The 12592-nt window shown below is 41.1% G+C and overlaps 2 protein-coding genes across 3 annotated transcripts; one reads left to right on the plus strand and one right to left on the minus strand.

Moving 5' to 3' along the window:
• The first annotated feature begins 2779 nt into the window (after positions 1-2779).
• LOC109908553 (DNA fragmentation factor subunit beta) lies at positions 2780-5870 on the plus strand. Of its 2 annotated transcripts, none has more exons than XM_020507212.2 (7): positions 2780-2961; positions 3105-3213; positions 4201-4386; positions 4553-4632; positions 4813-4986; positions 5192-5292; positions 5446-5870. In XM_020507212.2, the coding sequence occupies exons 1-7, from the start codon at positions 2800-2802 to the stop codon at positions 5654-5656; spliced, it is 1023 nt and encodes a 340-aa protein (XP_020362801.2). In that variant the 5' UTR covers positions 2780-2799; the 3' UTR covers positions 5657-5870. The 2 variants fall into 2 exon arrangements, with proteins under 2 accessions (XP_020362801.2, XP_020362800.2); XM_020507211.2 differs by having other exon boundaries at positions 2781-2961; positions 3105-3231.
• A 3153-nt stretch (positions 5871-9023) lies between these two features.
• Positions 9024-11568, minus strand: lg17h1orf174 (linkage group 17 C1orf174 homolog). The gene is made up of 4 exons (XM_020506530.2): positions 11192-11568; positions 10772-10864; positions 10306-10671; positions 9024-10195 (listed from the first exon to the last, which is right to left on the minus strand). Exons 1-4 carry the CDS (start codon positions 11204-11206, stop codon positions 10061-10063), a joined length of 609 nt encoding a protein of 202 aa, XP_020362119.1. The 5' UTR covers positions 11207-11568; the 3' UTR covers positions 9024-10060.
• Positions 11569-12592: the final 1024 nt, after the last annotated feature.

Genomic DNA, 12592 nt, shown 5'->3' on the forward strand with positions numbered 1-12592 from the left:
TTCCCTTCCTTCCTTTTTCTACAACTGTATTTAATGTTGATTTATTTTCCCTTTTGTACTTTAACTATTTGTACATTGTTATAGCACTGTACATAGCAATAATATGACATTTCAAATGTCTCTATTCCTTTGAAACTTTTGTGAGTGTAATGTTGACTGATCATTTTTGATTGTTTGTTTATTTCACATTTGTTTATTATCTATTTAACTTACTTTGGCAATGTAAACATACACTACATGTACAAAAGTAAGTGGACACCTTCTCGTAGAACATTTATTTCCAAATTCATGGGCATTAAATTTGAGTTTGTCCCCCCCTTTGCCGCTATATCAGCCTCCACTCTTTTGGGAAGGCTTTCCACAAGATGTTGGAATTGCTGTGAGGACTTGCTTCCATTCAGCCACGAGCAATTGTGAGTTCGGGCACTGATGTTGGGTGATTAGCCCTGGCTCGCAGTCGGCGTTCCAATTCATCCCAAAGGTGTTCGATGGGGTTGAGGTCAGGTTTCTGCAGGCCAGTCAAGTTCTTCCACACCGATCTCGACAAACCATTTCTATATGGACTTCGCTTTGTGCACAGGAGCATTGTCATTCTGAAACAAGAAAGGGCCTTCCACAAACTGTTGTCACAAAGTTGGAAGCACAGAATCGTCTAGAATGTTATTGTACCCTATGCTGTAGCGTGTCCTTTCTTTGCATGTTTCTGCACAATGGTCTTCATAGAAGAAAATACACAATACACATGCATTTTGCTACACCCGAAATAACATCTGCTAAACACGTGTATGTGACCAATACAATTTGATTTGATTTGCCTTCACTGGAACTAAGAGGTCTATCCCAAACCATGAAAAATAGCCCCAAACCATTATTCCTCCTCCACCAAACTTTACAGTTGGCACTAATCCTTTGGGCAGGTAGCGTTCTCCTGGCATCCGCCAAACAGATTTGTCTGTTTGCCAGATGGTAAAGACGGTAAAGCTTGATTCATCACTCCAGAGAATGCGTTTCCACTTTCCAGAGTCCAATGGCGACAAGCTTTACACCACTCTAGCCGGCGCTTAGCATTGCGCATGGTGATTTTAGGCTTGTGTGCAGCTGCTTGGCAATGGAAACACATTTCATGAAGCTCCCGACGAACAGTTATTGTGCGGATGTTGCTTCCAGAGGCAGTTTGTGCTACGCGCTACGCACTCAGCAGTCCTGTTCTGTGAGCTTGTGTGGCCTATCACTTCGCAGCTGAGCTGTTGTTGCTCCTAGAGGTTTACACATCACAATAAAAGCACTTACAGTTGACCAGAGCAGCTCTAGCAGGGCAGAAATTTGATGAACTGACTTGTTGGGAAGGTGGCTTGCTATGACGGTGCCACATTGAATGTCACTGAGTTCTTCAGTAAGGCCATTCTACTGCCAATGTTTGTCTATGGAGATTGCATGGATGTGTGCTCAATTTTATACACCTGTCAGCAGTGGGTGTTGTTGAAATAGCCGAATCCACTCATTTGAAGGGGTATCCCCATACTTTTGTATAAATGGTGTATGTTTCTCATGCTAATAAAGCTTTTGAATTGAAAATTGCATAAGAGACGAATGTTCTGAATGGACAACAGTAGTATCAAAAACTGGAACAAAAAGGAAAATGTCTAAAATTAGAGTGGAATATATGTGTGTGAATGATAATGAATCGCATCTTGTTGAGATGCGTTTGTTGGGTAAGGATGCATATGTGGGAAATCCATTTGAGGTGTCGAAAATGGTGAAGAATGCGCTTGGAAAAGTGGAGTCCGTCAGAGTGACCAGGAGTGGTCTTATTTTGATTAAATGTATTTCTGAAGAGCAGAGGAATATTGCAGTGGGGCTCAGACGAATCCGGACAACAGAAGTTTTATGTTTTGAACTTCGGAGTAGAGCACAGAGTCATCTCAGGGGTGACAACGGATGTTCAGGTTGAATACAAGAAGAGAATTCCTGGTGTGATTGGTGCCCGGCGTCTGACCGCTGGGTGATTGGGGAAAAATAAGTACGTCTGTTGGTCCTGTTGTTTTTTGATAAAGATGAAATACCTACGCATGTGAATCTTGGTTATGTAAGATAAGCCGTAAGAGCTTTCGTCCCCAAACCACTGTAGTGTAAGACTTGAAAGGATTTGGCCATCTTTCAAGTGTATGCAGACGAACAGAGTATACTGAAGAACGGTGTGTAGAAGGACTACCGTGTTGCAATTGTGGTGGGGATCATGATCCTGAGTTCCTGAAGTGCCCTTTAAGGGTGAACGAGATTGAGATGGCAAAAGTTAGAGCTGTCAATCGAATATCCTATGCAGAGGCGATTAAAATAATTGAGAAAACGTGTGATGCTAGTAAAGAAATAGTAGTGGATACACCACAGCCTGTAGTAAATGTTTTCTGCCAAACAAGAGATACCCTGTGTTAAAAGGGTGGATTTTGTTGTGTTCATTGCCACAGTTATAAACTATACACCACAAGTCTCAAAGAAGTCTAAGAAACTGGACATAATTGTGGCTGCGGCAGAAAAGTTTTCAGGACTTAAGGATTTTTCATCAGAAGACTTGCAACGGGTACTGGTGCCGGAAGACCCACCCTCCCAGGCTCCCCTGTGTAGGGACCAGATTGGTATTATTTTTCAATTATGGTCATTTGTTACGTTTTTGGGGGGAATCCTGTTTCCATCCGGAAATCACATTACATTGTGTGATCGCCAATTATACCATAGAAGAAGAAGAATATTGGATAATTTTACAGCCTGTCCAGTAGTTGGCAGTATGAGTCCTTTCTTTGCATGTTTTTGCACAATGGTCTTCATAGAAGAAAAGGCGCGATGTTTGGACTTTTCAGAAAAAACAAACTTGTCAAAATAAGAAGTCTGAATGAAACTACAAAACATGGGGTGGCTGCAACAAGTCTGAAAGAGCTTCTCAAAAAGGGGAGTAAACTTCTACAGGTACGATTTCGCCCAGTAGTTTAGCAATATTTAGCACATTCTACTGCTACCAGACCGAAACAGCAACACCTGCAATAAGGAAATGTCGATAGTTACAGTTACATTGTTCTTTTGTTTAAATTATGTGAATCCTTTTCTTATAGGTTCCACTCGTCGGTTCGCATATTTGCTTGTATGAAGATGGAACGGAATTGTCAGAGGACTATTTCCGAAGTCTTCCAGACAATGCTGAACTTGTCCTTCTTGCCATGGGTGAGAGATGGAGCGGATGTGAGTTAAATATTATAACTGAGACAAACAACTAGCCAACTAACCACCTCAGACTTGGTTGCATGCACATTAATATAATGATGAGCCCTACTTTATGTAGCTGTGCATGGTAAATATATGATAACAATACTAATTTAAATATGCACTTCAAATACTTTATGTAGGCAAATAATTGCGTTCATTGATTTGAAAAGGATAGATTAGCCATGCTTTCACTTGTAGGAAGAGCAGTTAACCACACTCACTAATATATAGCTTAACTTTACCTGCCAGTGATGCTTGCCAGTGCAGCCTGGTCTCATAGACTAGACATAACAGAGTGCATGTAAATCCGGGACACCCAAATTAGTATGATATGTTTGGTATGGTTGCATAAGACAGAAGGTTACTTAAGTAAAAAGTAGGGTGGATAACGTGAACATCTAGCAACCTAAAGGTTGCGTGTTTGAATCTCATCACGGACAGCTTTAGCAACTTTGCAACTACCTTCTACTTTACAATTACTTAGCATGTTAGCTAACCCATCCCCAAACCCAGTATTTCCCAAACTTGGTCCTGGGAAACACTGCACTAAGCTTAACCCTTTAACCTAACTACTCATCTTGATTCTAACCCCTAACCTAGCCACCTAGCCAACATTAGCCACAACAAATTGGAATTAGAAACATATTGTACGAATTGCAATTTGTTACATACAGTATTAATATGAATTTTAATTTGTAATGTATCATACGAAATGGATGATGGACATCCACAAATTAATACATACCATAAGAAACGCAACATATCATACTAATTGGGGTGTTCCAGATTTACATTTACGTCTACCTCGGAGTCCAGGTTGGCCAGTTAGGCTGTCTGGGCTTCAAACCCAGTTGGTCACATTGGTGCCATGGCTTAGATGTGTAGCTAACAAAAGTTGTTCTGTGAATCAATTTAAATAACAGGTATGATTTGTTATTATTCCAGTTGTCTGTGACATAAGTCGGTTGCTAGACACCGACAGGAACTCAGATCTTCTGATTGATGCGGCTAAGGGGCTTCTCTCTGACGAGCGGTCTCCAAAGAGACGCAAACTCTTGGGGGAACTGCTGCTGCATTTGAAGGACAGCTCTGAGACTGAAAACAGAGAAGATGATGAAGACTGGTTCCAAGGTAAAAAAAAAAGTCCTTTATCTTGGATCTTGGGATAGAAAGAAATCCTGCAGGAAACAATGTGATAGCCAAAAGCAAGATGGAGCAAAGTATAAGACACTTTTTATATTTAGCTGAACCAAACTGTGCCTTTTAAAGTTGCACTCTTCCATTTTTGTGCTTTCAGGAATTGATGTCAGATTTAAGACCAAATCGGCCTACATGAAGTACAACTGTGAGAGCAGGATTCGTGGATACATGAAGGAGGTAAAACTGTATTACTGATGCTTTGGTTTGACACTGAAAGTGGTTGGGACTGTCAAGAAGTGATTCTCAAGGAATACCTCATTATAACAAATCTATTCCAAATTGTTATCTGCCCTTCTATTTTCTGAGGGGAAAGAATATACTTACTCATGACTGATTTTATAGTTCGCTTATTCACAGGTGGATAGTTATGCTCAAACAATCCAAAAGCCTAAACTCAAGGCTGAATACAAGAAGACTGCAGAGTCCTTGGTGATGCAGCTGAAGTCTGACAAGTACAATGGCTGCTACTTCAACAGGACAGAGAAGGAACTCAATCGACTATGCACCAAGGATGGATGGTTCTCCTGTCAGGTAACATTTATGAACCTGAAAGTGGCTAGTAATGCAGGATTTGACTATAATAAAGCATAAACACAACATAATTAATTATGTGATGTACAATAGTCACAGTCATGATGGAGATGTGAATGGTTACCAACAGTTCCAGATCATGTTTGGCTCCATAGCATCCTGTCTTATAGCCTGTGTCCTTCCCTCATCCCTCTCCTTTCCTCAGGGTGCATTTGACCAGGATGAATGCATTTCTCTCCACTCCATAAACCCCTATGGCAATCGAGAGAGCAGGATTCTCTTTAGCACCTGGAACTTGGACCACAGGTGGGTTTAGTGAATAACAGTTATTAATATCATTCAGAATGTCAGGCTCACAACCGTGGTTGGAACAGTATTACAAAAAAGCTTTCTTAATTATCAATTGGAATGTTATGTCCTGTCAGTTATGGATCAAATCTGTAGAAATCTCTGTCCCAGGATTGAGAAGAAGAGGACGGTCATTCCTGCCCTGGTGGAAGCACTGCAGAACCGCAAGAGCAGCAACATAAACCTGGACTATTTTTATAAACTGCTGTTCACTCGGGAGAATCTAAAGCTGGTGCATATTGTATGCCACAAGAAAAGTGCCCATGACTTGCTGTGTGATAAAAGAAACATGTACAAATGGGGCAAACGAAAAGGATTATAAAGGGAAAATGCTTTTTACATTTCAGGGCAAATGCCTTTTGTAGTGTTTGTTGGTGATTCTTAAACAGATAAAGTACAAGACTTATAACTACTGGTAAATTGAACTAAATGTAATTCTGGGCAGGGAACATTGTTTTCTGCTGCTCTCAGAACAGCTGATTTGTTGATCATTTTGTGCTAGTGATATTAAAAAGCACTCCATTATGAGCCACTGATTGGGTAGTAGTCAATGGGCCAATCCCAAATCGTTCCCTAATCCCTATGCACAGGGTGCATTCAGTGTGATTCAATGCTTGCTACGTTGTGTGACGGTTTGTACTGAAAGACACGTGTCCCCAAAATGGTGCGTACCATGCTTCAACAGCCTTTAACTATTTAAAATTTGAAACACGTGAAGCACAATCTTCTGGGATGCCATAATCACACTGTTCTTCAACTGGACGTTCACTACCTTTTTCCGTTGAATTTAAAATGCAAAACACTGTTTTGTTGTACTGAAGACCCCCCCCCCCCCCCCCCCCCTTTCCAATCAGATGACAAGGTGGAGCTATTACCAGATTGATTACACCTGTCTAATCCATTTTTTATTTTACCTTTATTTAACTAGGCAAGTCAGTTAAGAATTTTTATTTATTTTCAATGACGGCCTAAGAACAGTGGGTTAACTGCCTTGTTCAGGGGCAGAATGACAGATTTGTACCTTGTCAGCTCAGGGATCTTGCAACCTTTCGGTTACTAGTCTAACACTAACCACAAGGCTACCCTGCCACTCCAATGCATAGAGAATGATTTGTTTGGACATTTTCATATATATATATTATACTTTTAATGTGCTCTCATATTATATTTGGATGTACATTCTAAATTCATTACTATTTCCACGATAATTGTGTGGGGGGAACCAATAAAGTATTGAAAGAAAGTTGTCTCAGGTTTGACTATATTGTTTTGGAGTCACGCAGATTTTATTAGAGCAGAGCTGTTTACGGCCATAAGCAAACAGGAAAACGCTCATCCAGAGGTGGAGCTCCTAGAGGCCGGGGACTTTAATGCAGGGAAACTAAAATGTATTTTACATTTCTACCAGCATGTTTAATGTGCAACCAGAAGGGAAAAAAACGAGACCACCTTTACTCCACACAGATATGTATACAAAGCTCTCCCTCGCCCTCCATTTGGCAAATCTGACCATAATTATATCCTCCTGATTCCTGCTTACAATCAAAAACTAAAGCAGGAAGCACCAGTGACTCGGTCAATAAGAAAGTGGTCAGATGAAGCGGATGCTAAACTACAGGACTGTTTTCCTAGCACAGACTGGAATATGTTCCGGGATTCTTTTGATGGCATTGAGTACACCACATCAATCACTGGCTTCATCAGTAAGTGCATCGATGACGTCTCCACAGTGACCGTACGTACATACCCCAACCAGAAGCCATGGATTACAGGCATCATCTGCACTGAGCTAAAGGGTAGCGCTGCCGCTTTCAAGGAGCGGGACTCTAACCCGGAAGCTTGTAAGAGCAAAGCGTCAATACAGGATTAAGATTGAATCGTACTACACCGGCTCCGACACTCGTCGGATGTGTCAGGACTTGCAAACTATTACAGACTACAAAGGGAAGAACAGCCGAGAGCTGCCCAGTGACACGAGCATACCAGGCGAGCTAAATTACTTCTATGCTCACTTTGAGGCAAGTAACACTGAAACATGCATGAGAGCATCAGCTGTTCCGGATGACTGTGTGATCACGCTCTCCGTAAGAACACTAAAATATCATGCCTAATTGAATACCGACCCATAGCACTCACGTCTGTAGCCATAAAGTGCTTTGAAAGGCTGGTCATGGCTCACATCAACAACATTATTCCAGAAACCCTTGACCCGCTCCAATTTGCTTACCACCCCAACAGATCCACAGATGATGCAATCTCTATTGCACTCAACACTGCCCTTTCTCATCTGGACAAAAGGAACACCTATTTGAGAATGCTATTCATTTACTGCAGCTCAGCATTCAACACCATAGTGCCCTCAAAGCTCATCACTAAGCTAAGGACCCTGGGACTAAACACCTCCCTCTGAAACTGGATCCACCCCCAGGTGGTAAGGGTAGGTAACAACACATCAGCCTTGCTGATCCTCAACATGGGGGGCCCCTCAGGGGTGCGTGCTCAGTCCCCTCCTGTACTCCCTGTTCACTCATGACTGCATGGCTAGGCACAACTCTTAACACCATCATCAAGTTTGCAGATGACACAATAGTGGTAGGCCTGATCACAGACAACGATGACACAGCCTAAGGGAGGTCAGAGACCTGGCCGTGTGGTGCCAGGACAACAACCTCTCCCTCATCGTGATCAAGACAAAGGAGATGATGGTAGACTACAGGAAAAGGAGGACCGAGCACACCCCCATTCTCATCGACGGGGCTGTAATGGAGCAGGTTGGTATCCACATCACCAACAAACTATCGTGGTCCAAACACACTAAGACAGTCATGAAGAGGGCACAACAAAACCTATTCCCCATCAGGAGATTGAAAAGATTCGGCATGGGTCATCAGATCCTCAAAAGGTTCTACAGCTGCACCATCGGGAGCGTCTTGACTGGTTGCATCACTGCCTGGTATGGCAACTACTCGGCCTCCGACCACTGGGGCCAAGCTTCCTGCCATCCAGGACCTCAATACCAGGCGGTGTCATTGGAAGGCCCTAAAAATTGACTCCAGCCACCCTAGTCATAGACTGTTCTCTCTGCTACCGCACGGAAAGCTGTACCAGAGCGCCAAGTCTAGGTCCAAAAGGCTTCTTAACAGCTTCTACACCCAAGCCATAAGACTCCTGAACAGCTAATCAAAGGGCCAACCAGATCCCTCTTTTACCTCGACTAACCGCACATTGACTCTGTACGGGTACCCCCTGTATATAGCCTTGCATTGTTATTTTACTGCTGCTGTTTAATTATTTGTAACTTTTATTTTCTATGTTTTACTTAACACTTATTTTTCTTAAAACTTCTCAAAGCATTGCTGGTTAAGGGCTTGTATGTAAGCATTTCACTAAGGTTTGAAAATACACCTGTTGTATTTGGCGCATTTGACAAATAAAATTTGACTTGAGAACTGATTGCAGCTACATGGCCTGTCAGCGTCATTAGATAATTATGTGAGAATGTTATGCTTTCATTTGGGCAAGTGTAAATGTGTTTGTGGAATACAGACACGGGTCATTGAAAATTCAAAAAAGCTTACTTGCTCCTTGTATTGGCAGTGTAACATTACCTATGTTTAACTTCTAGTGATTTTTGTCGACATTTACAAAGTTGGCATTGAAAATATACTGAACAAAAATATAAAACATGCAACAATTTCATATTTTTTTTACTGAGTAACAGTTCATATAAGGAAAATCAGTCAATTGAAATAAATTCATGTCTAGTCATGACCGGGCAGGTGTGCAGCCCACTGGGGAGCCAGGCCCAGCCAATCTGAATGAGTTTCCTTTAGGCAAATTGAACTTAAACTGGCAACAGACTGTATTCTCTCCCACCTATCGGTTTCATGTCTCAGGTAGTCCGAGAAAGCCAGAATGGATATAATCCAATAATCGACTAATTTTGTGCCAACGTATCTCCACTCTCCGTGCCACTGTGAAATTTACACTCCTGCAGATCAGAAATAACTAAATGGTGAAAGTTGCCAGCCAACCAGTTGAAGAAATTGATTTTGCAAGCAGTAGGCATTTAGAATTAAATGTAGCATGGAGCTCATGATGACACTTTCCCCATGAACCTTCCAAAGTATTCAGCAATAATTTATTACAAAGAAAGTTTGAAGAAAGGAAAATCCCACCCATCGAACTGATATAAATGTTGTAATTTGTGTCTTTAGAAAGTGTTTCCTATATCTGCAGTTTCCATTACACATCACCATTTTTTTTGTCACTACATTGCTTTTGTCTAATAAACCCGGGTCAATGGAAACCTGCCTAAAGACTACATGATTTATATGTTGCATTCATTCAGTCGTGCTATTACATAGCAATATAAAAACACCAAATAAAAAGATATTACTGTGCATACATACTGACAAGGCAACCAGTAACAAAGTAAAAGACACATTCAATAAAAATAGAACGAGCGCTTACCCTGTACCAATTAAACAATATATACACACTATAGGGCCTGATAATTGAAAAGCAAGAAGTTACTTTGTTAGTGCAAATAGCTTTTTAAATATCAATACAAATTTTTAAAAACTTTGGGGTACATGCTGGCAAAAACTTTACTTGATACCCTCGTTCCATTGAACAAATCCACTTTCCCAGGCTTGTCTGCCATTAGGCTAGTAAAAGGACAGAGGTTTTAATCCATCCCATTGATAGGATTTAGTTCTATAAACTAAGTGCCATTTATGTCCTCTTGCTGCATGTCGGTGTAGCCCTCTTCATCACTGTCCTCTTTGGCGTAGTACTGTCGTCTCCGGTGCTCCCTCCTGCTGAAGGTCGAGGAGGCTGCAGATCTCTGTGGACAATCCTACAAGGCAAATGGAAATAACAGTATTTGAAATTAGGCCACATACTCCAAACATCAGACCATTATTTCACCCATCACACCAAGCACTTCTTGTAAAAATCTCCTCTCACCTGTACAACTTCCATGTTTCCGAAAAACTTTTCCACAGGAAGAACCTGGTTGCTGTCATCATCAAGGAAGATGCTCTTATCAATCACAACACCTGCTTCAGTTTCATCACCCTCCATATTCTCTGGTAACACGTTTGTTCTGCTGTAATTCAACTCAAATCTCAGACCATTCTCTTTACCCTCCCACAATTCATCCATGTCTGGTGGTGCGCCACACCGTGTCTTTTCATCCCATTTATAACCGTCACAGATGAGCCTCTCAGAAGTAGTTGTTGACTCCATACAACCGCCAACCATACAATCATTCAGGGGAATTTCGGTTTTTGAGTCTTCCATGTTTTTAACATCCATCCTCTTCACTGAACTCTGAAGGCAAAACAGATTATTCAAAATATTAAAAGGCTTCACTGATGGACCAGCCATAATTTAACACGTATCTAAACCGAGAACTAAAAACAACATTCACCTTATCTGGACTCTTCACCTTGAGGTTTCGGTCGCTTGAGGGAACAGCGCACTTCTCCTTTCGCCGCTTCAAGTTGCTAACTCGACTCGACATCTGAAATGAGTTCAGACATTTTGTTAATCAACAGTTGCACAGACATTAACTAGCTAAATAACGAACACTTCTTAGCTGGCTAACGTAACCAACAGATAGTTAGCTAGCTAACTACTGCCCCGCTAGCTAACAGACTACCGTTAGTCGATGAAAGAAGGACTAATCAGGATTCCCAAAGACAATGGACAATTGAATCGCTTGCTAGGTAGCATTTTTTTTTGCTAGGTAGGACAATTTAATCGCTAACTAAATACTGTTAAATAATAGTATATATTGTGGGAGGTTAACTAGCTAACGTTTGCTAGCTACTAACTCGGACAAACTCACCTGTTTCTTCCTCATTTTCGGAAGTTAGCTACATGTCAGTCACTGGATTGCAAGCTTGTTAACAGTCGCTTTTGCACAAATGTCTGTAGACGTCGCTGGCTAATTCAACCAATAGTAATTTTGTTCTAAATAGAGGTCGTCAGCAAACGGTAAAATCGTCGTTCTGATAAAAATAAAAAAAGACACCGTGTTGTTTTCTGGTCGGAGTGGTGAATCGAGACAGCGCTCGAATTCCGAAAAATGTAGCTACGTCTAGAAGTCACGTGCAGTTCAATCAGAGGTCGAGGTCTCTTTGATGCTTGATTGATCAAGAAACAATTGATTCCTTGTGCCACTCAATGGTGCCTACTAACTTACTGTTTGCCTTTGTTATTTCGACTAAAACGTGAGTGTCGTGTCTTACTGCACTTAATACATGTTTATACAGAGCATAAATAAGGTCGTTGTTTGAGGTGGAAAAACACGACACATTTGACAATTTCCAAAACCGACACACGGGGGTGGTAAAAGCTTGTAATGTATTTCCTCACACAGCCCAAAGACACCGGTTTCCCCTTTCATCTGTGCTTGGACGTCTAGAGTTACACTGATTTTGTCCCTGTGGATCTCTCTTTCTCTCTGTGTGTATGTGTGTGATAAATATATTTTTGTGTTAATGGATGATTATTGCAAAACAAATGTACCCTATAATTTATAATTACGTTTTCTGAAGCTACGTTGATGGTAGCTAAGGGACTTACGTTTAGTTCCTTAGCTACGTTGATGGGCAATTGTATGTAGGCTGTGATATTATAATGCATATAATAATGCACAATAACCTATTATATAATACAGTATTATTATCATTATAATAAGACAATACACTGTATTGCTTGATGGCTGATAAATAAATAGCAGGTGCAATCAAATGGACAATATAGCCTGAGCCTTAGTTTTTCAAGTAACTTATGCTATTAGATATCTAATTTAAAGCCTAAAAGATGAGTGAGCCAACCTGAGACGCAGTCTAGTGAGCCACCTGTGATGTGAAATAAGAAACCTGCATATTGTCACAGATATGTGTAATGGGGAGGATAAAAAACCCAGTAAACAAAATAATGTTGAAAATACGTATCTTTTCTGACGTCGACGTTAGGTTAATTTTAGGTTATGAATGACATTTCAAAATACATATTTTCCGGACTGGACGAAATCTGAACCAAATATAGACATCTGTGATTGGTTTGGACCGGATCAAAAATCAACAATCGGTGGCTGGTCCAAACCACACCAAAAAAATACCTAACAAAGAAGGCCGGTCTGGACAGGACCCCCCAAAAATATGTACAAAAGAAGTCGGTCCATGCTTAGTGGGAACTGAGTAAGTGGATAAGCTTGTAGGCAACAGTCACTTTTCAAGAC

Source organism: Oncorhynchus kisutch, linkage group LG17, assembly GCF_002021735.2.
Source record: "Oncorhynchus kisutch isolate 150728-3 linkage group LG17, Okis_V2, whole genome shotgun sequence".
NCBI classification, from domain to species: Eukaryota; Metazoa; Chordata; class Actinopteri; order Salmoniformes; family Salmonidae; genus Oncorhynchus; species Oncorhynchus kisutch.

Excerpts from the sequence above, each read along its gene's own strand:
- LOC109908553 (XM_020507211.2), top strand. The coding sequence starts at position 2,800 with ATGTTTTTGCACAATGGTCTTCATAGAAGAAAAGGCGCGATGTTTGGA. Across the intron at positions 2,962-3,104 it reads AGGGGAGTAAACTTCTACAG|GTTCCACTCGTCGGTTCGCA; the intron begins GTACGATTTCGC and ends CTTTTCTTATAG. Across the intron at positions 4,633-4,812 it reads TTCGTGGATACATGAAGGAG|GTGGATAGTTATGCTCAAAC; the intron begins GTAAAACTGTAT and ends GCTTATTCACAG.
- lg17h1orf174 (XM_020506530.2), bottom strand. Across the intron at positions 10,672-10,771 it reads AGGTGAAGAGTCCAGATAAG|AGTTCAGTGAAGAGGATGGA; the intron begins GTGAATGTTGTT and ends TTTTGCCTTCAG. Across the intron at positions 10,196-10,305 it reads GAAACATGGAAGTTGTACAG|GATTGTCCACAGAGATCTGC; the intron begins GTGAGAGGAGAT and ends TTTGCCTTGTAG.